Source organism: Callithrix jacchus, chromosome 12 (genome assembly GCF_049354715.1).
Source record: "Callithrix jacchus isolate 240 chromosome 12, calJac240_pri, whole genome shotgun sequence".
Classification (NCBI taxonomy): Eukaryota; Metazoa; Chordata; class Mammalia; order Primates; family Cebidae; genus Callithrix; species Callithrix jacchus.
In genome coordinates this window covers 24,175,789-24,201,708 of record NC_133513.1, presented here as the reverse complement: position 1 = coordinate 24,201,708, position 25,920 = coordinate 24,175,789, and the positions used below count along the sequence as shown (strand labels likewise).

The window sequence follows — 25,920 nt, the reverse complement described above, 5'->3', positions numbered from 1 at the left end:
TTGAGACAGAGTCTTGCGCTGTCACCCAGGCTGTAGTGCAGTGGCGCAATCTTGGCTCACTGCAATCTCTGCCTCCTGGGTTCAAGCATTTCTCCTGCCTCAGCCTCCTAAGTAGCTGGGACTACAGGTGTGCACCACCACGCCCAGCTAATTTTTTTGTATTTTTAGTAGAGATGGAGTTTCGCCATGTTGGCCCAGATGGTCTTGATCTCCTGACCTTGTGATCCACCCGCCTAGGCCTCCTAAAGTGCTGGGATTATAGGTGTGAGCCACCGCACCCGGCCTACAACAGCCATATTCTTAGAAGTTTCGTGCTAAAATATCTACAGGTGAAATATCACAGTATCTGCACATCTGTCCAAGGTCCCAGCAAGGACAGGTGTGGTGGCTCATGCCTGTAATCCCAGCACTTTGGGAGGCCGAGATAAGTGGATTACTTGAACCCAGGATTTGAGATTAGCCTGAGCACATAGTGAGACCCCGTCTCTTAAAAAATAAAAAAGTTGCAGCAAAATAAGGTGTGTGTGTATCTAGAGAAAGAGAAAGCAAATGTGGCTAACATTTTAACAACTGGTGAACCTAGGTGAATGATATAAAGGTATTCATAGTAGCACACTTAAATTTTCTATAGGTTTAAATTTTTTTTTCTTTTCTTATAAATTACCCAGTTTAGGTATTTAAAAAAAAAAAAATTTTTTTTTTCCCCAGATTGGGGTCTCGTTCTGTCTTCCACGCTGGAGTGCAGTGGAGTAATAGCTCACTACAACTGCCGCCTCCCAGCTTCAAGCAATTCTCCTACTTCAGCATCCCGAGTAGCTGGGACTACAGGCACAGACCACCACGTTCAGCTAAGTTTTGTATTTTTAGTAGAGATGGGGTTTCATCATGTTGGCCAGGCTGATCTTGAACCCCTGGCCTCAAGTGATCTGCTCACCTAGGCTTCCCAAAGGGCTGGGATTACAGGTGTGAGCCACAATGTCCAGCCTGGTTTAAAAATTTTCAAAACACAAAGAGAAAAACAATGAATGATTTAAAATTAGATAAAGGCAAAGGGGTAGAAACAAAAGCAAAAGACTTAAAAATTTAGCACTTTTTTTAAAATACCAAGTCTCACTCTATTGCCAGGCTAGAGTGCAGTGGTGCAATCATAGCTCACCACAGCCTCCTAAAGTAGCTGAGAGTACGAGTATGTGCCACCACACCCAGCTAATTCTTTAATTTTTTTTTTTTGAAACGGAATTTCACTCGTTACCCAGGCTGGAATGTAATGGTGCAATCTCGGCTCACTGCAATCTCCGCCTCCTGGGTTCAAGCAATTCTCCTGCCTCAGCCTCCCGAGTAGCTGGGACTACAGGCACACGCCACCATGCCCAGCTAATTTTTGTATTTTTAGTAGAGACAGGGTTTCACCATGTTGGCCAGGATGGTCTCAATCTCTTGACCTCGTGATCCACCCACCTCAGCCTGCCAAAGTGCTGGGATTATAGGCGTGAGCCACTGTGCCCAGCCCAATTATTTAATTTTTATTGAGATGAAGTCTATGTTGCCCAGGCTGGTCTCCAGCTTCTAGGTTCAATGACCCTCATACCTCAACCTCTGCAAGTGCTGGGATTACAGGAGTAAGCCACCACACCTACCCTAATTAGAAGTTATTAAATGAGGTGAACAGTCAGACAAAGTCATAGCAGGAAAATGAGAGAGGCTAATGAGTCTTTGGAATAAAACAGCTTTGATAAATAAGGCAAAACCAGTGGGGCACGGTAGCTCATGCTTGTAATTGCAGCACTTTGGGAGGCTGAGCTGGGAGGGCCACTTGGGCCCAGAAGGTAAAGACCAGCCTGGGCAACATAGTGAGACCCTCGACTGTATGAAAAGATGAAAAAGTTAGCTCCGTGTGACGGTGCATGCCTGTGGTCTGAGCTATTGGTGAAGCCAAGGTGGGAGAATCACTTGAGTCTAGGAGATCGAGGCTGCAGTGAATTATGAAAGCACCATTGCACTCCAGGCTGGGTGGCAGAATGAGATCCCGTCTCACAAAATAATTTAAAAATTAGGTAGGCTGGGCGCAGTGGCTCACACCTGTAATCCCAGCACTTTGGGAGGCCAAGGCAGGCAGATCACGAGGTCAAGAGATCTAGACCATCCTGGCCAACATGGTGAAACCCCGTCTCTACTAAAAATACAAAAAAATTACCTGGGCATGGTGGCATGTGCCTGTAGTCCCAGCTACTCGGGAGGCTGAGGCAGGAGAACTGCTTGAACCTGGGAGGTGGAGGTTGCAGTGAGCCGAGGTCACGCCACTGTACTCCAGCCTGGTGCCTGGTGATAGAATGAGACTCTGTCTCAAAAAAAAAAAAAAAAAAATTAGGCAAAGCCAGAGGGGGCTGATCCTTGCTGAAAGCAGCCATATAGTACGGGTATTAGTCTCCTGGGTTTGAAGTAGCTCAGCTTCCCACAGCACGGTTGGGCTAAACAATTCCTCTCATGCAAAAGTAGGAAGTCATCACCTCTTGCCCTAGTAACTGCCTGGTTGACGGGTCCCTGTTGTACAAAGGACTCTATTAATTATCCAGAATTAAGAAAGCACTGGACATGTCCCCAGCAAATAAAACATTGACTAGAGTTTATCTCATTTGAGAGTCAATCATCATACTGGTTTCTAAGGTACCTGAAATAACTGTTCAGAATTGGGATAAAATACAGAACTATCCTCTTTTTTTTTTTGAGACGGAGTCTTGCTCTGTCGCCCAGGCTGGCACGCAGGGCGCTGTCTCGGTTCACTGAAACCTCCGCCTCCGGGGTACAAGTAGTTATCCTGCCTCAGCCTCCTGAGTAGCTGGGATTACAGGCGCCTGCCACCACGCCCAGCTAATTTTTGTATTTTTAGTAGAGACAGGGTTTTGCCATGTTGGCCAGGGTGGTCTCAAACTCCTGACCTTGTGTTCTGCCTGCCTCAGCCTCCCAAAGTGTTGGGATTATAGGTGTGAGCTGCCACACCCAGCCAAGAAGTACCCTGATTGCAGACAGCAGAGTCTCTAGGTGAGTATCAGCCAACATACAGCACATGACATAATCCCACTGCTCCCCTCTCCCACACAGGAGTCAGATCCCTATGCATCCAGCAGTGTTGTTTCAGGATTATGAGATACTGGGAAAAAGTGAAGAGCTACCTCCTCCGCCGCCAGGAGGAAGTGAAACCGGCTGTGACAAACTCCATCACTCTCCACACTCTTCATAGACCTGTTTTAGCTCCCCCCGCCTTTTTGAGACAGGGTCTTGCTATGCCACCGAGGCTGGAGTGCAGTGACATGATCTTGGCTCACTGCAGCCTCTGCTTCTGGGGTTCAAGCGATTCGAGCCTCAGCCTCCCAAGTAGCTGGGACTACAGGCACCTGACACCATACCTAACCTAATTTTTATATTTTCTAGTAGAGGTTGGGTTCCACCACATTGGCCAGGCTGGCCTCAAACTCCTGGCCTCAATGATTCACCTGCCTCGGCCTCCCAAAGTGCTGGGATTACAGGGGTGGACCTAGCCATACCTAGTCCTTTTTTTTTTTTTAAATTAAACAGTCTTGCCCTGTCCTCCAAGCTGAAGTGTAGTGGCACAGTCATGGTCACTGCAGCCTTGACCTCTTGGGCTGAAGCAACCCTCCTACTTTAGCATCCCGAAGAGCCACCACACCTGGATAATATTTGTATTTTTTGTGGAGATGGGGCTATATTTCTACATTGCCCAGGCTGGTCTCAAACTCTTGGGCTCAAGTGATCCTCCCACCTTGACGTCCGAAGTGCTGGGATTACAGGGGTAAACTACTGAGCCCGGCCCATTTTTTGGTAACAGATTTTTCTCCTCCCTGGCTCCTGGATCTTTGTAGCTTGTGGCTAAATCTGTAGCTCTCATCTCAGTGTTTTAGAAAACATGTCCTCGAAGGCTAAATGGCCAGGTGGGGTTGCCCAAGGCACTGGTCAGGAGGTGTGAGTACAGGGAGGCAGCTTCCCCTCCAACATGTGGAGAGGCCAGGGCCGACCAAGGAGCAGACCATGCCGCTATAGCAGGAAAGAGTGTGGCTCACTGCCACCCCGGTCACCTCCACCACTACAGAGTCAATGTCAGCTGTTTCAGCAGAGAATAAATTTGGATATACTTAAAGCCAAATAAGACAACTAGCAAAGAAATGGCTTTGGCCCCAATCCCAAATGTTGGTTAATCCCCAGTGTGAATTAGGCGCTTGAAGAATTGGAAGGAAAAAGAGACACAGTTAATTATCAAACTTTAATCGATAGACTAATCTTACAGGATAAACAATAAGACAGCTAGTCAAGGTTACACTTTAAAAAAAAATCCAGCAGCGCAAATCTAATAGACTAAATACGTTCATCTCCTCCCAAACAGGCATTTGATTTAAAAACAGAAACCAGAACAGAGTGTACACCACAAGGAAACAGAGTACTCACATATATTGTCAAATAATTCTGCAGAACTCTTTAAGGAAAAAAAAGGTTCTTAGAAATTGAGAAAGCAGTAGAACCACCCAGCCTGGCAGGTCAATCTACCAGATGTTCTGCATCTGAGAGGGCTCCCGACCACCTGTAACTTCAGAAAGGCTGCCAGGCACTATTATGAAGGAAACAGGTGCCGATCCTAACTGGAGATGACTTTATCACAAAGCCTTAAGACAAAGGGACCATCCTTTTCCAAGACAACAAGTGTGAACAGAGGCAAGGAGCGAGAGGAAAGGGTTCCCTCAGCAGACGGGTGAAAAGCAAGCCTGCCCTTGCACGGCCCTTGGCACACTCAGTCTACCCCCTTTCCCTTCTCTGCCCCTGGCAAAGAAAGGCTGGGGAAGTACAAGAGCCCAGAACGGCTCCTCCAGGCACATGGTTAAAGTAAGAGTAAGAGGAAAACGAGCCCCTTCTGGGTGAAATATGGCAACTTTTCTGAGACATGGCAACGAGGCAGAGTTTATCTCTTTGGCCCTCATCAGGTAAAGCAGCAACTAAGGAGCCTACTCAGAGCCTCATGCGGGCCCCTTCTATGTCCACAAGAAAGTGCATCCTTAGCTCAGTTCAACTTCAATTAAAAAGAGCTAACGCTACTTGCAAAAGGCCCATTATAGATTCAAACACTTAATACCAAAGAGTTCCAGCAACTCGCGAGTCTGTCTACGTTCTGTGATCTGAAGCAGAGCTGATGAAGACCTGGCTCACAGGGTCACGTTCTTCTGCCAAGTCGCCTCAGGAAAAGAAAGAAAGGCATGATGATGTCTGTGAGCCAGAACCCGAGGGAGGATCACCGGACAGATCCCAGAAGAGAAAGAAGCCCCTGAGGAGGCTCCGAGAGGTGTCCAATGTGTAAGAGACAGCCACCACCCCCATCTCTAGCTTTGACTCAGCGCTGTTACAGTCACTCTCTGGAAACCAGCTCTTCCTTTATCCACCTGCATGCCCCCTGCCACAGTGAGGGAAAGATCCAGTCCTCTCTGACAGTGAGGAAATTGTATAGAAATTATCCTGAGGAAAAAAAAACCCTGTGACGCTACCTAAGAGAAAGAGTATTTCAATTTGCTTACACAGATTTAGTCAGTACACTCTGGACTATAAGAAATATATGAAGAGACTGCTCACAGAACTGAGTAAACAGTGAAAACTACTGTGGCCCAGATACGGATCGCAAACACTTCTCCCAGTGGCTTCTGGTGGTAGGTCTGCTCTCCGAGAGCTTCCAGCAAGGTCTTCCATGAGGACAGGGTGAGGAGCCACAGAGCTCAAGATTGTTGAAGCTGATTTAGTGAGCTCTGTAAAGCAATACTCAAACAGCTCCGTACGAAAAGCTGTCATTTACATTATTATTTATATATAGTATCTCAAAGTAAGGAAAAAAGCACCATTTTACTGAAAATAAAAAGGCTCACGCAGGCTTTGGTCCTCTTGAAATGACACCAGCCTGAGTGAGAAGCAGTTGGCCCCTGGGGAGCGGGGAGATGATGGAACGCTCGCTGTCACTGGCAAGAAGGGAGGCCAAGTGGCCCAGTGAGCCACAAGAACAGGGCAATAAAGGGGAGCAGGTGGAAGGGCGTCACAGAGCAGCCAGGCCAGTCTGGGGATGGAGCCGCCTGCTCTGAGAGATCAAAAGGAGGCGTGTGGCACTGTCAGGGCAAGTCTCTAGGACTGAGGCATTGGCAAACAAAAGGGGCAGTGTCTGACCCGTGATGATGTTCTACTTAATGCATCTCATTTCCCTTGAAGCCTGTCACCTGCAGACAGAAACTTGGACAAGTAGCTCAGACACACTCTTTTCCCCAGGAACTGCAGGCCGACAAGGACAGAAAAGCTGCAATGATCGCTCCTTTTTCAAGGGATGGAAAACAGGCAGTTTCTTGGATGCTGCACTTCACAAATGTACTAATTGCCCCCAAAAAAGCAGAGAGTAGATTTTCCTGCCTAGATGCATCACTTGGCATTGACTACACCATGGAAAGCAAGAGTCTGGTTATGTGGGCTGGATTCCTGAACTACGGCTTAGAAGGGAAGGGCGTAGAATTATCAACTGGCTCACAAGGAATAGTCACCTTGGGCGAACACATGCTAATACGCTTCACAGAATGAGGGGTGACAGCCTAGAATTCAAAATGTGACATTTGGAACATTTCTCGCCAAACCTTACTATGAGAGCCTGCAACCAGTGAGAGGAGAACTGCAAAGACGGCAGCAGAGAAACAGCAAACAGCACAAAGGAGATCATTTACCAAGAGACTTTCCCTCCTGTCAGAGGCAACCAAGCCAGAAAGAGATGACAGAAGTTCACGTGTACAAAGAACAGAAGGGCTAAAGCCAGAAGAGGGTGAGCTAATCATGAAAGCAATTTATCCCATTTTGTTGTTCACTAACAATGGCCAACCTGCTGGGGTCAGATGTCGTCTTCTCCAGAAAGGCAGCGTCTCTGAATCTGGGATAAAGGACACTTGAACTGAATGGATGAGCAGAAGGACCCAATGGAGAAGTGTAATTGAAATCATCCTTGGACTGCTTAAGAATTTCTTGAAAACTTCCAAATAAAGAAGGTTATCTGGATCTGCAGCTATATGGCTGTATAGTCTATCTCCTACCTGGCTCCTCCTGGAAGAGGCCTCTGTCTGCCTGGGAGCTGGGGTTTTTGAGGGGCACAGCCCAGGCACAACCATGCCGGGCTGGGCCTCTAGGCCCAGCTCAGTGAGGGTGCAGACAATCATCCAACCAGCAATGGAACTCCTTGGAGGTCGGAGCCCAAAGGGCAAGACGTTTAGACAGGAGTCACTGGGAGATACTCTGCTGCTTAACGAACACCACAGCAAGTGTGAGAGCTCCCTGCCCAAGACCGAGCAGCTCTTCCTCTCCCACCGTGCGTTCACAGGCAGCAGCAGCACGGCGGGAGGGAGCCCAGGAGAGGAAGCATCGATGAGGTACTAAAAGAGGAACTGATATCTTTGGGTTCTTAAAACAAAAACTCAAATCAAGGAAGCAAGAGAATTAAAAAGGGAAAGAATTAATTCTGAATCAATGTACAGAAATATATGGCTTACTAACCCCCCCGCATTTTGCATACAATTTTATACAAAAAAGGGCAAAAAAACCCCAACTAATCACAATGCAGTCCAAATGTTTGCAACCAAAGATGTATGAAAATATTTCAATTGAAACTGCTAAAAAAAAAAAAAAAAAAAAAAGCTTTTGATCATTCCCTTGTCAATATAATTGGCAGATCTACTCTCAAACACACTTAAGAGTATTCCACACAACATGTTTGGAATTCAGATTTATTGATTTCCATCGTATGGACTTTAAAAATGGTATGAAGCTGACTGCAAGAAAGGGAACTGGTAATTTTAAGTTAAAATTAAGCTAATGGTGAAAGTACATCACCTCTGGCTTCAGTCACCACATCACCTTAGATTGAATAGATTTTTTGTGAACAAAGTTCCAGAACTCTGAAATCCAGGGATGCTGCAGGCCTCTCCCGGCAATGTCCTTCACTTTGGGTCAGTCTCCTGGGCCAGAGGTGAAAGTGCTTTCAAAAATACTGCCATTTCCCCAGCACAGTGTCTTTGATTGCATCCACATATTGAGTTGGAACCCAGTACACCCAGTAGTAAGATGCTTCCGTGGGGCCCAACTGAAACGCCTGGAAAGGAAAAAGGAAAACCAAGTGGTACTTCAGAGGTCGGGAGATCGAGCAGGCAGAACAAAAATGGGGGAGGGTTGGGATGTGAGTTAATTGAAAAGGGAAGAAAAACCAAAACTTTGCACATAGGGAGCATTCTCCTAACCAAAAACAAAAACAGGCAGGGTGAGGGTTACGCAGAGCCAACCCTAAAGCAGCGGTTCTCAAACCTGAGTGAGCATTAGAGCTATTCAGACGGCTTGCTGGGAACACGGATCAGCACCGCCACCCCTGCCAGAAGTTACTAATTTACGGAGGTCTCGGGTGGGGCCTGAGAAACTAGCAAGCTCCCAGGTGATGCAACACTACCCATGCAGGGACCACGTTTGAAAACCACTGCCCTAGAAAACCTGTCACACATGCTCAAGAAAACAGGTGTTCATTGTGGCACTGCCTGAAACCACAAAAACCTGGAAACAACCTACATATTTATCAGTAAAGGAATGCATAATTCAAAGTGACAAGGCCTAGTCACACCAATACTGGGGTTCTTTTTAAAGAGGTATCAACTGGGTCCATATGGATCTCGGACAGATTTTTTTTTCTTTCAACAATTAGAGGAATTTAAAGAGAAAAATGACAGATTCTTATGTTGAACCAAAGATAAGTTGTGGAACAATACATATACCACGATACCATTTACAAAAACTGGAAGCACGAAACAACACTCCATCTTGTCATGGATAAATAAAAGAAACTAAATGAATGAATAAATGGGAAGGACACATATGAAACGTGACAATGGTAATGGGGGAAGGGGAAGACAGTGGGGCCATCATTGCTGTGAAGAAACTATTTCTTTTATTTAAAAAAAATTAAATCAAGCTATAAAATATTGATAATTGCCACTTCTCAGTGATGGATATGTGAGTTTGTGACAGTTGTTATTCTCTGACCTTTTCTGTATTTTATTTTTTCTGACCTAAGTCTCGCTCTGTTGCCCAGGATGGAGTGCAGCAGTGCAATCTCAGTTCACTGCAACCTCCGCCTCGCGCATTCAAGCGATTCTCCTGCCTTAGCTTCCCAAGTAGCTGGGACTACAGGCATGTGCCACCTTGGCCAGCTAATTATTGTATTTTTAGTAGAGATGGGGTTTCACCATGTTGGCCAGGCTGGTCTCGAACTCCTGACCTCAAGTGATTCATCCCCTTGGCCTCCCAAAGTGCTAGGATTACAGGCGTGAGCCACTGCACCCAGCCTCTTTTCTGTATTTTAAAAACATTTCTCTAAAAAATGAAAAAGCACAGCCAGTTTTCCAACTGTGAATGATGACACATTAATGTAGCTAGAGAAATGTCATCTGCACAAAAAGACAAAGGTAAAGGTGTTTGGATAAGAGAAGGGGGCTAATTAGAACTATCCTCTGCCAGAAATGACTGGAGAAATGAACATTTCAGTGAAATACTAAGTCATTACCCATCCACACCCATGTCCAAAACAGTCTACTCAGCTTCCTTGGACTCCGTACCTCCAGGCTGCTTTCAAATCCCACAGGGTGCGACTGGCAACACAAATTACTCAAAAAGGAGTGGTGGGGCCCAGTTAAAAACATTCAAGTCCAACTATTAAAACAGAAAAAAATAACTGAGCAGGCCAAACCAATCTGTCTGCAATCCTTGTAATAAAGACTGCAGAGAGACTAGGGGTGGAAGAGCTGCCAGGGGGCCTGAGAGAAGCCCCAGTGATGTCATCATCACTTTCAGAAGGCAAAACCCCAGGAGCCCTGCAGCCTAGGGCCTGCACTCCCAGCTACCGCCTTGCTAGCAGCACTGGGCAGGACAGGGACAGGGCTGCCTCCCTTCCCCACCATACTTTAAGCCCCTTTCATTTTTTCTATAGTAAGAAAATCTTCCAACATATCTAACTTGGTACCCCCTAACCCACAGGTAAAGCCACTAGTTCCTCCTCCTCCCTGGGATGGGGCCAATGTGGCTTCATCCCTATAGAACGCACACTGAAAGGCCCGCCTCCTGGAATGAACAACGGCAGGAGGCCCTGCCCTCACACCACAGCTGCTCAGGCCAGGTCTGAATGGTAACTGCAGAATCAACTTTGTTGCCAATGTGGCCCCTGCAAAGAGTGCTGGGAAAATTCTGGAAACTTTGCCTAAGCTGCTCATTTTATCGGATGAATAAATTTTTTGCTTTGTTCTGCACACTTGTAGATGGCCTCGAAACATTCTGTCTCTCTGCAGAGTAGCCTCTGCAGAACAGATGCTCGGGAGAGCCTGTCCTCCCCACGAGGCCCTCAACCACTGTGCCTGGGAAGAGCGGCATCATTATTACAGAAAACAGGCTGTCTGGAGCCCTCACCAACACCAAGGCTAGGGGCAGGTTTTGTTTTATATGCAAGACAAAACTCTTAATGAAATTCCACAAACCATTCCTCCTCTTTTTATTTATTTTCCTGGTCTAAAAACAACACATTGCAAGAGGGAGGCAAAAGAGACTTTTCTAAGAGGTAAGAGAAGACACATCCCCTTTAAACTGATGAAAGGTGTGGGGGGAGGTGGTGCAGAAGAAACAGAACTAGGAATAGAGGCCATGGATTAAGGTCTAAGTAGATGAAGAAAACATGAGGGTCTTAAAACAGTGCATCTTCTGGAGACTACGTTTTCTTCCATGAAACAAGCTCAGTTGAAACTGTTCCCTGCCAGGTGAAGCAGGAGTCTAGCGAGGGGCTGGACTCAGCCAGTGCTACTTACCATCATGTGGTAGTCTTCATGTCCTTCGATAGGTTCACTGACCACATTTTTTATGGAGCCCATGGGCAATTTCTCAGTCCGCTCTAAGTTGAGAGGGATTACAGTGATTATTCAAAGGCCCTCCTGTTCTAACTCCCCTGACTCAGCAGTCCCTCGTCAGGGCTGGTGGCTGTGGGACTGACTGGTCCCATGCCCTCTGGGGACAACAGGACAGGGTCTTCTGACCAGCATACCTAGGGCCCTGTGTGTGAGCTGGGAACTCCGTAGGAGCAAGTGGGAAACAGGGTTTGGCAATGGTAAAGGTCTCTGAGGGCAGAGATGTGTTTTCCCCAGGATTATTTTTTAAAGTTTGATGGTTAATAAATATCCAAGAAAGATAGGCATGGTGGCTCATGCCTGTAATCCTAGCACTTTGGGAGGCCAAGGTGGGTGGACACCTGAGATCAGGAGTTCTAGAACAGCCTGGCCAACATGGTGAAACCCCATCTCTACTAAAAATAGAAAAACTTAGCCAGGTGTGGTGGCAGGTGCCTGTAATCCCAGCTACTTAGGAGACTGAAGCAGAAGAATTGCTTGAACCCAGGGTGCAGAGGTTGCAGTGAGCCCAGATCATACCACTTCACTCCAGCCTGGGTGAAAGAGCAAAACTCTGTCTCAAAAAATAAAAAGTAAAATAAAATAAATATCCAAGAAATTCCTTTGTAACCTTATGCAAGCCCAGCACTGGCTAAGGTGTTAGGCAGTAGGGAGAGTCAAGAGGCCTTAGAGGGAGAGGCAACATGTTCCTCTGTGGCTCTCACAAGAGAAGGGGAGTACCTGGGCTTTAGGGCTAGATTCTATATCATGACCCTGCTCCCTTCCCCAACCTCCCTCCCCGGGTCCTCCCACCTCCATATTCACACTTTTAGGAGAACTCTGTAAAATATTCATAACCTTGCGTTAACACTTGAGATACCACTGATCACATGGGGTCAGAAGACATTGAGGCAAGTTTAAGGAGGATGGCAGGGAAGAGAGAGGGGGCAGCAAGGGATGCCTGGAGATGGGACTGCTGCAAATGAGCCAAGTGAAGCGGGACTGGGTGAGGTCAGGGCTGTGGTGCACCTGCACAACAGGACATGACCATCCTGGAGCAGCACACACCTCAGGGATGGGGTGCGGAGGCTCAGCAAACAGCTAAACCGAGTAGAAAAAAACGTGCAGCCTTAGCAGGAGGAAAAATCTGGAAAGGCAGAATCTAAAATAGATAAACTGGCCAAACAGACTGGGAATTCAGAGACCAGCGTTCTGGTCTAGCTGGGGACTTAAGACATTTTACTTCAGTTCTGTGGGCCCCAGTCTCAAAAATGGGGGCTGGGGAAGAGGGACCTGAAGACGTTCGTTAGGTTTGGACTTTTAGTGGCGCTACAACAGCGGTCCACAAAGCAGGACCGGGGCAGCAGTGGTCTTTAAGATAGAAACTTGTAAAACATCTTTCATCCTGAAATGCCTGGAGATTTCACACAAAGATAGCTAACAGATTTCTGGCTTCTCTTGAAAAGTCTGAAAATTGGGCATTTCTGGACCCACACTCCTGCCACGACATCAGACCACCAGCCAGATTCAACTTTCCTACGAGCAGAGCACAGGCTCTCCCCTAGCGGCTTCACATTTCCTGCCTGGAGCTTGTTCTCATTCTTTTGAAGCTGTTAGTACTGCCTCCTCCTACACAAGCTAGGAGAGTTTAGTCAAGAGTAGCAGCCCTTAAGGGTCACTTACTCAGCCAAGCGCCCCATGGAGAGGCCAACTCGCTGCTAGGATGGTCATTCCATAGCCTCTTCTTCTTGCCAGCAGAAAGATGAAGCCAGTGGCTATAGTAGCCAACTCCCAGAACAAGCTGTCCTCCTATGAGTGCTTATGACACTCAGATGACAGGACTCCTGGGCAACTGGGAAGAGTGCCTGCCCCTTGGGCTCCAGAGGTACAGTGCTCTGGGTGGGAATGAAAATCTCAGTTTTGATCAACCCTGGAAGACATGAATAGCTCAGGGCCATGCTCCTCAACAAGGCTGGTGAGTAACGAGGCTTTCAAGGGCTCAGAAGCCCTAACATACTGAGCTTCTTCTAGAGCTCTGCCTTCAGGCCAAAGCAAGAAGGCGCTGCTCCTACTAGTAAAAAGAAAACCTCCATTACAGGGTCAGGAGGTTCTTGTTCTATCAGTTCTTGCAGTTATAATGTGTTCCCTATACAAGTTCCTGACACAAAAATATATCCCCGAGGAACCAGTGAGCACTTCCAGACTTAGTTCCCATCCAGACCTCTCTGCCTGCACCTATCCTCATGGCAGGGTCTTTCCAGATCAGCCTTAGCAACTGCCTTCAAATAAGGCTGTCCACAAGCAAAAGTAGAAGTCCAGCAGGAGGCAGGAAGTCTATGCACTTCAGCAAGTGAATGCGATGAGACAGAACTAAGCAAAATCACCTGCAAAGTCAACAGAGGCTGGGTAGCTAAATACTGACAAGGTAGGAGATGGGACAGGATCTGCAGAAGAGAATCGTCCAGCTGAGGGTTCAAAGGCCCTTGCAAAAACTGGGGGGAACGCTCAGATATTCTGCAAAACTTGCTTTGCCCATGCAGTTAGAGTTGAATGTGAAATGAAGAAAACAGCAAGTTATCGTAAAATTGATAGAAAAGCGTTTTTGGCATTTCAATTTTTGTTCACTTTAAGAATCAGTATAGGGTTGAATATTGATTTTTGGGTTTCAGATGTTTAAAAAATCTCTCTCCCCACCACCCCGCCCCGATTATTCTCCATAAAACGGGTCCCATTTTAAGTGGAGTCTCACTAAATGGCCTGTCCCTGAGACCAATGAACCTCAGATGATGGGACCCCCTATACTTCTCTTTAGCATTTACCTCGAACACTGAATACCTACAGTGCTGGCCACAAACAGGTGATTTAGGCATGTTCGGTTCCCTCCAGGAATCTAACAGGGGACAGACAAGTCAGAGAGTAATGAGTGCTCTGGGTATATAAATGAAGCGCTCTATGAACAGAAGCGGCGGCAAGTCATTTGGAGGGTGGGGGGAGAACCAAGGAAGGCTTAATTTGGAGAGGACATTTAAGTAGGGCCTTGGATGACTTTATTAAAAACAAGGAATGGGAAGAAGGCATTCCAGGTAAGGGCACAGCATGAGCAAAGACAAGGAGCTGTGCAAAGCACACTGGGAGTTTCACAGAGAGATGCGGCTGAAATACACAGGGGACCACAGGGCAAACAGGCCGGAAGCTGGAACCAAAATGTAAACTAAGGCCCAGTGTTGAGAACACTGAATGCTATGGTTAGGCACTGGAACGTGTTCTTAAAGAGCCAACTGAGCACGGGTACCCATGACAAAAAGCAGTAGGCAAGATGGGCAGGACAGAAGAAAACATAGATGGGGCAGTGCAATAGGGTAACTTGCTTTGAACAGACCAGGTTTAAAGATGCTTGGGAACCTTAACTGGCGCAACAGTGTAGCAACGAAAGGGACAGACAGTTCTGCAGTGTAAAGGAAAAGACTTTGTAAGCATCTGGGGGAGGGGAGAGGGAGGACAGTCAGAGACACTTCCCAGCAAACAGTAAGGCTGATCCAGACACCGTGCACAGGCTAGGGTGGGGGGCAGGCAGAGGGCAACCAGGAGGGGAGGGAGACGCAGGTTCCTAGGCAGCGGTTAGGAAAACTTCACCCACTATAGGGTCAAACTCTGACCTACAGGGGCCAGGCAGGTGACGAATGAACAAAGCTGGCTACTTCTAAGACAAACGGGACTGTGAGGACTGTAGCATGGCCCACTGGAAACTACTACTCAGCTCTAGTGGGTTGATGCCATGTGAGAATGCAGGCCCCAAAGGGCCAGATCATTTGATTTTTCAAGAGAAGCCAAAACAAAAACAAAAACAAAACAAAAAACAGATTAAGTAAAATCTTCCAATTTTTATAGATTGTGTGTCATCCCACAAAAGCCTTGTCTGTGGACCAGATTTGGCCCTTGGGCCATGTTTGGGGCCTCTGAATTTGAGTGCAACTGAAGAGCCAATGTTTGGTGGATCAGCCCTGAGATCAGACTAAAAACAATAAGGGAAAAGGGTCCAAACAAAAGGCGAGCGTCTAAAAGCGAATTTAAAAGCCAGAAGCAGCCGGGTGTGGTGGCTCACGCCTGTCATCCCAGGACTTTGGGAGGCCAAGGCGGGCAGATCACCTGAGGTTGGGAGTTCGAGACCAGCCTGACCAACATGGAGAAACCCCCATCTCTATTTATAAAGAAAAAAAAAAAGCCAGAAGCACACAAAGCACAGTGTAGAGAGAGGTTTCAGAAGGAGGGGTGGAATCGCACTCCACAATGTGAGTGCTGCTGGGTGCCAGAGGCAGGCAGCAGGCCAGCAAGGAGGCAAGGAAGAACATACCTTTAGTGCCAATCCACAGTTGGTCTTGTTCTAGCTTAAAGGTAAGTCTCACTTTTCCTCCGGACTTATTGTACATGCCGGACAGGGGTACCGTTGGCAGGCGCTCCTGAAAGCACAAGAGCATGGTAAGAGACAGAGGGATGGTCTGAAGAAAACAGAAGGGACCAGGCATGGTGGCTCATGCCTGTAATCCCAGCACATTGGGAGGCCAAAGCGGGTGGATCACTTGAGGTCAGGAGTTCGACTAGCCTGGGCAACATGGTAAAACCCCATCTCTACTAAAAATACAAAAATTAGCCAGGTGTGGTGGTGCGCACCTGTAATCCCAGCTACTCGGGAGGCTGAGGCATGAGAATCACTTGAACCTGGGAGGTGGAGGTTGCAGTGAACCAAGATCACCACATTGCACCCCAGCCTGGGCGGCAGAGCAAGACTCTGTCTCGAAAAAAGAGAAGGGACAGGATTGGAGGAACCTCAAGTTAAAAGGCGGGACTGGCTCATTTTCAGAATGCTCGCAAAGACATCTGCTTTACCTGGGCACCCTTAACAGATGGCATCACATCTTCAGGTTTTCCTTTATCCAACACTTTCCTGTGTTGCTGTAAGTCAGAAAAGAGAATGAAATGAAACAGCTGACTACGTTTAGTTGTATACTATTCCTTTGAAACAAAGGATAAAGAAAGCCTTAGTGTTTTGGCTCAAAAGCTTTTAATGACGACAGACCAGGGATCCTTTAAAACTACAGAACATTGCTGTCCCGAAAAACTTTCTGGGGAGATGAATATGTTCTGTACCTGTGCGAGCCACTGTCTGCTACTGTGACCATTATGCACTTGAAATGTGGCTAGTATGACTAAGGAACTGAATTCTTCATTTCATTTCATTTTAACCAGGCACATGTAGCTACCTACCATATTAGATATCAAAGTTCTAGAGTAAATGGGATTTCCAGATTGCCCTTCTCCCGTCAAAAAAAAAAAAATTCACCCCTGAAATAATTAAACGATCCAGCTAAAGAGAGCCATAAAGGGTGTTGCTCTCCTAGCAAAAAAAAAAAAAAAAGGCACCTACCTGTTTCAACTTAAACTCCCAGAGAACACTAATGTTGATAATTGGTCTAACTGCCTAGAAGGAGCAGCTCTTCAACAAATGGAGACCCAGCCCATCACAGACATTTTACCCACTGCACTACCCTTAACTCCAGCTAAACAGGAACTTGTAAGAGCCACCTTTCAGTCAGAAATGCAAATTACTCTATAACCTGACATTAAGAAGCCTCTAAACTCCTCCCTCCCGCCTGTCCCAAGAACTCTGAGGCAGCTCTTTAAGGATTCCAAGTTCAGGGCCCCTTAAACAGCTCTCCTGCCTGGCCCAAATGCCTGAGTCTTCTTTCTTCTCCATCTGTGGCCTTATAGGCACAGCCACTGCTTAGTAAAGCTGGAACTATGGGGCAATGAATGGATAGAAGGTAAAAATTTAATCAAATGTAAGCACCAGGTAGCCATAAGCCAGCCCAAATCCTCACTGGCATGGCAGAATCCCTCTGGGAGGAATAAACTCAGTACTGCCAGACTGCTAGCAAATAGTCACTCCAGACATCAGCCCCAGACCCCTTAACAAGCTGATAAAAAGCCAAGGGACTATATCCCTCTCATTAAGTCATGTGATGCCTCATAATTGGCCTCAATGAAACACAGCAGCATGGGCTGGAAGTATAATTCGAGTCACACCTTTTGAACAAGATTTCCTGTATTGTGGAGAACAGTTCTAGGCCTGTTAAGCTACCATTAGTAACTCAAAACCTGTATTTAGGAGGCATGCTATGCTCCAAGGGTGTGACCAGTGGGACCACTCCTGACACGCTCGCATTTCACTATTCCATACACGTGGGAGAGGACAACAGGAATGAGAGAATGAACTCAATCGGTTTTAAGACATAACAACCCATATGTGGGGGTGAAGTCTCCAAATCGACACCTTTGAGATAATTAAAATAGTTCTACAACCCCTTATCTCAAACCCTAGAGTTTTAAACCTAAGAGTTTTAGGAGTTTTACAAAGGTAATATTGTTTTAAAATTTATAACACAATCTTCTCTGTGCGGTCCAGGGCAGTACCTTATCACCAAAGAGGAAAATTCACACTAATTCTGGTCAGGTTTTGCTGTTAAATTTATAAAAACATGGCCAAGAACAGTGCCTCACACCTGTAATCCCTGCACTTTGGGAGGCCAAGGCGGGTGGATCACCCAAGGTTAGGAGTTAGAGACCTGCCTGACCAACATGGTGAAGCCCTGCCTCTACTGAAAATACAAAATTAGCTGGGCATGGCTGGGCATGCCTGTAATCCCAGCTACTTGGGAGGCTGAGGCAGAAGAATTGCTTGAACCTGGGAGGCAGAGGTTGCAGTGAGGCAAGACGGTGCCACTGCACTCCAGCCTGGGCAACAAGAATGAAAAACTCCATCTCAAAAAAAAAAAATTTTTTTTTTTTTTTTTTAAATAAAAACACTTTTAGTTTTAGACTCCTTTGGGGTTTTGGAAGCACACATGGGGGATTATCGATCTGTCATACAAACGGTGCCATCCTCTTATTGTTGGTCATACATCTTAGTGCCTATGGTCAATAAAACTGATGTTGATTCAAGCTGATCTATTACTCTACTCCAGACACATTTGAGAACACCTATTTTCCTTGGAAGACTAGGAATGATCAGGAGGCTACACAGCAATCAGTGGGATTTGCCAGGTAAAAAGACAATAAATGATGATTCTTACAACCTGTTCCTTGTAGAGCAAAATCATCTTATTTTTCCTCATTACATAAAAGAATTTTAATGGCTATGATGAGCCCAAGACAAGGCAGGCTCTCTTGATACAAAAGAACAGAGAATGTGAATAATCAAGACCCTATTTCACAGATCAGGACAAAAAAATAAGTAAGTGTAGTTGTCTTCTTACTCGGCTTCATTCAGCTTCCTGAAAGGATCAGTTTTAGAGACACCTTCAGGAGCTGTTGTTGATTCCCGTGCCTAGCCAGGCCTGTGGACTTGGGGAAAGCCACAAACCAAAAAGCCAAATGTAAGCACTTGTACAAAATGAGTACTGGTTTTTCCTCCAGCACTAAAAGGAGAGAGAAACCCATGTCTGATTCCTTTTAACACCTGGTCTGAAGCCTCCCTTTACCAAGGTCTTATCCTAAAGTAGGTAGACTTGAGACACACTGACCCGCCAGATGAGACAAAGTTGCAAATCTCAGGTAGCTGTCACCTCCACTCTGCGGCACCCAACTGCTGCCATAAATTTCCATCATGGGCCCTGTCCAAAAAGGAGCTTATTCTAGGGAGAATATAACCAGCCAAGGCTTGAGAGGACAAAGCCTCAAATTTCTCAGGACCAAGAAGCACAAGATGGACTCACTTTCTGCCTGCAGAGAGGCTCCTTCTTGTTCTCTTCGGCCTTTGCATCCTGCTGCACAGCATCTTTGGGTGTGTTTACTGCTAAAACATCATTGATGGTGGAGCCAACCACCATGATCTTGGCCCCACTGGTCACTTTGATTTCTCTCAATGTCTTATCCTCGGGGACGAGTCCCTTATACATGACTTTCTGCATGGCAGGCGGGAGACCTTGGGAAAAGGTAGAAGGTAGACAGTGAAAGGAAGGAAGGAAAAATGCATGGACCCTACACAGCTCTTTGGTAACAGACCAGAAAGTGAATACTGACTCCACCACCTATTAGTTTTGTAAACTTGGGCGATATACAACCTCGGAACCTCAGTTTGTAGAACTTGATAAGATTTATGAAAGTAAGTCCTTCTGTATAGACTTGTTTTAAGGATTAAGACAGGACAAACGTGAGGCATTTAGTATGGTGCCTATGATTCAGTAACTGTTCAATAAATATTAGCTCTCATTCTTTCCAAGTTGTTCCTCAATCAGATCATTCAAATATTGAGAATCCACAGACATCAGAGCTACAGAAGCCAATAGGGATAAAACTCCTGTCCTTAATGGAGCTTACAGGGCTACATGTAGGAAGCCTTAAAACAATAAATTTCAGTGCCAGGAGTGGTGGCTCAAGCCTGTAATCCTAGCTCTTTGGGAGGCAGAGGTGAACGGATCACCTGAGGTCAGGAGTTCAAGACCAGCCTGGCCAACATAGTGAAACCCCCGTCTAAACTTAAAAACTAGCCCGGCAGGTTGGCAGGTGCCTGTAATAACAGCTACTTGGGAGGCTGAGGCAGGAGAATCGCTTGAACCTGGGAGGCGGAGGTTGAAGTGAGCTGAGATCGTGTCAGTGCACTCCAGCTTGGACGACAGTGAGACTCAGTCTCAAAAAAAAAAAAAAATTCAGACGTGAAAGCACTATAAAGAAGGTAAAATTAAGAACAGTATCAACTGTGAAGAACCAGCATCAAAGTCAATAGCAGCGTTTCCTAAACTTCGCTTAGGAGAATTACCCAAGATATTTGACAAAAATAAATTCCTGGCTACATTCCAGACCCACTGAATCAGAATCTCCTGGGAAAGGGCCCGGAAGCTGTAAAACAAGTGGCTTAGGTGATTTTTAAATTAGAAATGTTAGAGAAACGATAGTGAGAAACTAAGGCCTAAACGTCAGACTTGGGCTTGAATCCCAGCTCTACAACTTACTAGCTCTATAAACTTGAGTCTCTTCCCCAGCTGAGTAATAAGCATCCAGGTATGTTTCAGAAGACTGTTGTGAGGATGGGAGCACCTGATGCAAAGAAAGCCACCAAGTGCCTAGCACGGTGCAAGGGCCATCAGGAGGCGGGGTGGGAAAGGCTGTCAGCGCCAGCGCCGCAGAAATTACCTGTAATCGAGTGGATCTTCTGTTTCAGTTCGGAGCCTGTGCTGTCCAAGGGGACCTTCACGTCGTGCTTGGTCTTGTTCCAGATGATCTTCAGGTCCACCAGCTCCTTGCCCGCGCCGCCGCCTGCGTCTTCGCCGTTGCTGACCGAGGCCTGGGCCACAGGGTCCCCAGGGGGCTGGGCCGGGGCCGGCTGCAGGTTGTCTCGCGCGGCGCCAGAGTCCTCGGCCGCCATCCCCGCCGCGGCTTCGGCCTCCACGCAGTTGAGGGACCGCGCGGGCGCCTCGGTCGCCACGGTCTCGGCCTCCGTGTCCATGCCAGGTTCCTCCATGCCTGCAAAGGGGTTAGGGGTGGACGCTCGCCGCGGGCTGGGCCACGGAACGGACGCTGCCCGGACGCTACCGGACCTCCGCTCCCGAGCCGCGCTTCTCCCTCCCGAGCCGGGCCGCATCCTCTCGAGGAGCGCCGGCAACCTCGGCCCGGGCCGGGCGCCCGCCACTCGCCACCCTCGCCGCACTCACCATCCGGGGCCCCGGCCGCCGCCATGATGATTGTGTACAACACCCACCGCTCCCGCAGAGGCCGCTGGGAAGAGGCGAGCTGACTGAGATTGGCCCCCGCAGCAGCCCCTAATAGCTTGCAGCCCGGCCGGAAACAGGTGGAGGTTTCTATGGAGACCCGCCTCCTCCGCTTCCCCAGCCAGGCCTCTGCCACGCTTTAGCTTTCCCAAGCCGAAGGGGGCGGGTCCGGGAAATCGCCCTTTCGCTGGGCTCTGCCCCCTGGTGGCCGAGTGCGGCCGCAGCCGTTCAGGGGGGCGGGGATTTCGCGCTATGAGGCCTGTGACTTTAAGGGGCAGGGCTGCGCTGGCTGTGGCGGAGGCCGATTGGCTGGAAGGAGTCCACGGAAGTGACGCAGGGAGAAGCCCACGTGTGCGATTCCACCCCACATGGCGGCGCTCCTGAAGAGACTGTTGCAACACTGGAGGCCCTTGGCGGCCTCAGGCCGCCCCGTGGGACGGCGTGAGGCCAGCTTGGGCACTGATACCGGGGTTGCGGTGCGAGTGCGGTTCGCTCCCAGCCCCACAGGTAACCTTGGCGAACGTGATGCTGCAGGCCACGGTCCTCTGTCCCGTCTCCGCCCCCCGAAAGTTCCCGAAAGAATCCTTTCCGGTGGTGTCAGAGTGGGCGGGCGGAGAAGGATTAAGGTAGCGGGAGCCCATTCTACAGAGGCGGAAACTGAGGTGCAGGGTCGGAAATAATTTAAATTGGCAGGGGTTTCTTTGTGTTTTTTGTGCCATCCCATCTCTTTCCATCTTTTTTTCCATGCATTCCATACATGTACATTGACGACAAACTGTGTGCCAGGTGTTGTAGACGCTGGGATACAGTAACCATTGAGAAAGGTAGGGGCCCTGCTCTCAAGAAGCCTGCAGCCCAGTGGCTGCTGCGGACACCTATAAAAATAAATAATTTTAGAGTCACATGTGCCGTGCGGGAAATGAAGCAGGATAGGAGACGGGTTTAGGAAAGATGCTCCAGAAGGCCTTACTGAGCAGGTATTTTGAGCTGAGATCCAAATGACAGGAAGGAGCCAGCTTTGTGAAGCCTATAAGAAGGAATCTTGTGGAGACCAGGCGAGGTAGCTCACGCCTGTAATCCAAGCCCTTTGGGAGGCCGAGGCGGGTGGATCATTTGAGACCAATCCAACATAATGAAACCCCGTCTCTAGTAAAAATGTAAAATTCGCCGGGCTTGATGGCACACACCTGTACTCCCGGATACTTGGGAGGCTGAAGCAGAGAATCGCTTGAACCTGGGAGGTGGAGGTTGTAGTGAGCTAAGATCACACCATTGCCCTCTAGCCTGGGCAACAAGGGTGAAACTCCATCTCAAAGAAGGAACCTTCTGGGTAGAGTAAATCGCAGGTACCAAGGCACTGTGCTATTGTTATTGGGAACTTAGCAAGCTACAGGGTGACAGAGGCCCGTTGTATATCCTGTTGGAGATCTTGTCAGGAGCTTCCCACCAGTAAGGCTACCTTCTGCCTTTTCTACACTGGGTATTCCTCTCATCCGAAATCCCAGGGTGAACATGCAAGAATCTTTGTGGCCAGATCCCAGCTGTATGTGATAGGATCTTTCTGGCAGGCAGTGTAGTATAGAGCAGTGCTTTTTGTTGTTGTTGTTGTTGTTGTTGAGATGGAGTCCCGCTCTGTCCCCAGGCTGGAGTGCAGTGCGATCTTGGTTCACTGTAACCTCTGCTTCCTGGGTTCAAGGGCTTCTCCTGCCTCAGCCTCCCTAGTAGCTGGGACTACACGTGCATGTCACCATGCCCTGCTAATTTTTGTATTTTTAGTAGAGATGGGGTTTTACCATGTTGGCCAGGATGGTCTGGATCTCCTGGCCTTGTGATCCACCCAACTTGGTCTTCCAAAGTGCTGGGATTATAGGGGTGAGCCACCGCACCTGGTCAGCAGTGCTTTTCAAACCATCTGCAGTAGCAGTGCTGGTTTTTAATTTCCAACAATTATGTATCAATATTTGCATAAATTAATATAAATTAATGACTAGAGAAAAAATTTTGAAAACATCCGAAATACAAACCAATCACTCTATTTGGTTTAGCAGAGGTAAAAATCATTCTGTCAGATTGCTATGTAAGTTTCCACAGCCTGGCCGACATGACGAAACCCCGTCTCTACTAAATACAAAATTTAGCCGGGCATGTGGCACAGGCCTGTAATCCCAGCTACTTAGGAGGCTGACACTCGAGAATCTCTTGAACCAGGAGGCAGAGGTTGCAGTAAGCCAAGATAGTGCCACTGCACTCCAGCCTGGGCAACAGAGTGAGACTCCATTGCAAAACAACAACAAAAGTTTCTAAACTTTTACTGTGAGTTTCTGTAGTTGATTGTGAACTGACAACCGTTTTCAAATCAGCACTGGATTGTACACTTTGCTTTGAAAAGCAGTAGAATGCCAAGGCCTGGAACTGCCTGGATCCAAATTTCTGTCTTCGTCACTTGTTAGATGTGTAACTTACTAGATGTGCAAATTATTATTATTATCGTTATCATTGTTATGATTATTATTTTGAGAAGGTTTCTGGCTCTGTCAAGGAACCTCCCACGTCAGCCTCCCGAGTAGCTAGGACTACAGACTGTGACTACGCCCAGCTAATTTTTGTACTTTATTGTAGAGATGGGGTTTTGCCATGTTGCCCAGGCTTTTCTCAAACTCCTGAGTTCAAGTGATCCACCTGCCTCGGCCCCCAAAAGTGCTGAGATTACAAGTGTAAGCCACCATGCATGGTGGCCTAGATGTGCAAATTATTTAATGAATCTGAGCCTCAGTTTTACCACTTGTCAACACAGGGCCAATAATAGTATCTGTCTCATGGGGTTAAGCTCATGCAGCTGAACCATTTAGCAAGGTCTAATACACACAGAAAGCACTTACCAGCCTCTGTTATGACAATTATAATTTTCATTTCCCACTCGTTTGCAGGAAAAGACCATATGGGAAAGGCTTTTGATTATAAACACGTAAAAGAATTGTCAGGCACAGATCATTACAGTAGCTGAAATTAATTGCGGGTTTACTTTGATCAGCGTTTAGCTCTCAGAGCAACCCTATAATAAGGAAGATTCCAAGTTTTTTGCTCTTAATCCCTCTGACAGATGAGAAAGTAGAAGCTCATAAAAGGTAAGCAGAGTTCCTTCCCAAGGGGTAGCAACTAATAAATGGTGGATGCACAATTTGAATCCCAGTGTACTTGATGTAAGAGGCCTTTTTTTTTTTCTTTTTCTTTTTCTTTTTGAGACAGCGTCTCGCTCTGTATCCTAGGCTAAAATGCAGTGGTGCCATCTCTGCTCACTTCAGCCTCTGCCTCCTGGGTGCTGGTTCCAGTGATTTTCCTGCCTTAGCCTCAGCCTCCCCAGTAGCTTGGATTACAGGCACCTGCCACCACGCACAGCTAATTTTTGTATTTTTATTAGAGATGGGGTTTTCACCTAGTGATCCGCCTGCCTCAGCCTCCCAAAGTGTTGGGATTACACAGGCGTGAGCCCCCGCGCCCAGCCAAGAGGCCTTGTTTTTAGCAGCTGGGTCCCTCTTCTGTCTCAGGGACTCTTGGGATCCAGTGCCACTGAACCTCACTGGTTTTCTGGTAGCCTTGCAGTAACTGCCCGAAGGTTATACACACCAGTGTTGAAGCAGGGTCAGCCTGGCTCCAGAAGAGCGTTTCCTCTCTTGTGCTGCCTCTTGTACCTGTAAATACAGATGAGCTCATTGTAACAGGGTTGTGGGCTGGTCCAAAGAAGGTAGGGTAAGAGGTACTGTTAGCTTTCAGTTTTCAGGCAGGAATGATGAAAAAGTAAAATCTTAGGAGTTTAAACTGATGAAGAGAAAGATGGTGGACTCCAACGCTACTTTGGGTTAGTGTTGAAAGCCAGCATTTAAGGTGAAAATCTTGGCAAGACATGGTGGCTCATGCCGGTAATCCCAGGACTTTAGGAGGCTGAGGTGGAAGGATTGCTTGAGCCCAGGAGTGGAGTTTGAGACCAGCCTGGGCAACATAGTGAGACCTTGGCGCTACAAAAAGAGAATACAGTATTACCCAGGTGTGGTGGTATACACTTGTAGTTCCAGCTACCTGGGAAGCTGATGTGGGAGGACTGATTGAGCCTGGGAGATTGGGGCTGCAGTGAGCCGTTGGCTGCGCCATTGCACTCCAGCCTCTGCCTGCGCAACAGTGAGACCCCCCATCTCAAATTTTAAAAATAAATTTTCTTTTAAAAAAAGTAAAAATATGTGATTTATTTCTTAATAGAGACAGGATCTCACTATGTTGCCCAGGCTGGTCTCAAACTTACAGACTCAAGTATCCTCCTGCCTCTGCCTCCGAAAGTGCGGGGATTACATATGTGAGTCACTGCACCTGGCCCACGGTGTGATTGTACAGTATTTTAAATTTGTAGTTTGTTTGTAATTAATTCTTTTCCCAGCAAACATCATTGACTTTCTGTAAGTTAAATGTACATGATATGGCTTCAATGAATAACCCTCTGCTGCTTCTTCAGATGAAACTTGCTTGGCCTTGAGAAAAATATCAAAATAGAGTGGTGGATGCAGTTGGAGAGAATTAGAGCCTTTTAATAAAATGACATGCTCCAAATCCTGGGTGGTCTTCTACTTTCAGGATGAGGGATTAAATGTGTCTAGAGGGAGGGCATAGGGGTAGCTAGTTCTTAATCTTTGAAAAAAATTAAAAAAAAAATTTTTTTTTTCTTTAGACAGTCTCACTCTGCTACCCAGCCTGGAGTGCAGAGGTGTGATCATGGCTCACTGTAGCCTTAGTTCCCCCAGGCTCAGGTTCTCTTCCCACCTCAGTAGCTAAGACCACAGGCATGTGCCACCATGCCCAGCTAAATTTTTATATTTTTTGCAGAGATAAGGTCTCGCCACATTGCCCTGGCCGATCTCAAACTCAGGCCAGGTGCAGTGGCTCACACTTGTAATCTCAGCACTTTGGGAAGCCAAGGCAGATGGATCAATTGAGGTCAGGAGTTCAAGACCAGCCTGACCAACATGGCAAAATCCTATCTCTACTGAAAATACAAAAAAATTGACCGAGTGTAGTGGCTCATGCCTGTAATCCCAGCACTTTGGGAGGCCGAGGCTAGGGGATCACTTGAGGCCAGGAGTTCAAGACCAGCCTGGCCAACACCTGTCTCTACCAAAAGTACAAACATTAGCTGG

The 25,920-nt window shown here is 47.3% G+C and overlaps 2 protein-coding genes across 20 annotated transcripts in view; one reads left to right on the top strand and one right to left on the bottom strand.

The window, feature by feature from the left end:
- Window positions 1–4,257: 4,257 nt before the first annotated feature.
- Window positions 4,258–20,746, bottom strand: UBFD1 (ubiquitin family domain containing 1). 5 transcript variants are annotated; one of them, XR_004731772.3, is made up of 8 exons: window positions 20,684–20,746; window positions 20,166–20,495; window positions 18,749–18,957; window positions 15,864–15,929; window positions 15,331–15,436; window positions 13,799–13,869; window positions 10,905–10,987; window positions 4,258–8,161 (listed from the first exon to the last, which is right to left on the bottom strand). XR_004731772.3 is itself a non-coding variant. In XM_035267193.3 (7 exons), exons 1-7 carry the CDS (start codon window positions 20,706–20,708, stop codon window positions 8,051–8,053), a joined length of 930 nt encoding a protein of 309 aa, XP_035123084.2. In that variant the 5' UTR covers window positions 20,709–20,746; the 3' UTR covers window positions 4,258–8,050. The 5 variants fall into 5 exon arrangements, 3 of the variants coding, with proteins under 3 accessions (XP_035123084.2, XP_035123085.2, XP_078201027.1); XR_013524731.1 differs by having other exon boundaries at window positions 13,819–13,869; XM_035267193.3 differs by lacking the exon at window positions 13,799–13,869.
- Window positions 20,747–21,101: 355 nt separating this feature from the next.
- The window catches only part of EARS2 (glutamyl-tRNA synthetase 2, mitochondrial), a 40,777-nt gene continuing 35,958 nt past the window's right edge, over window positions 21,102–25,920 (top strand). For all 15 annotated transcript variants that reach the window (XR_013524730.1, XR_004731769.3, XR_004731768.3 and 12 more), the window contains exon 1: window positions 21,102–21,247. Coding sequence is in view for 5 of the 15 variants with exons in the window: in XM_017978811.4 (XP_017834300.2) it covers window positions 21,109–21,247 (139 nt within the window). In the remaining 10 variants the exon portion in view is untranslated. The remainder of the gene's footprint in view (window positions 21,248–25,920) is intronic.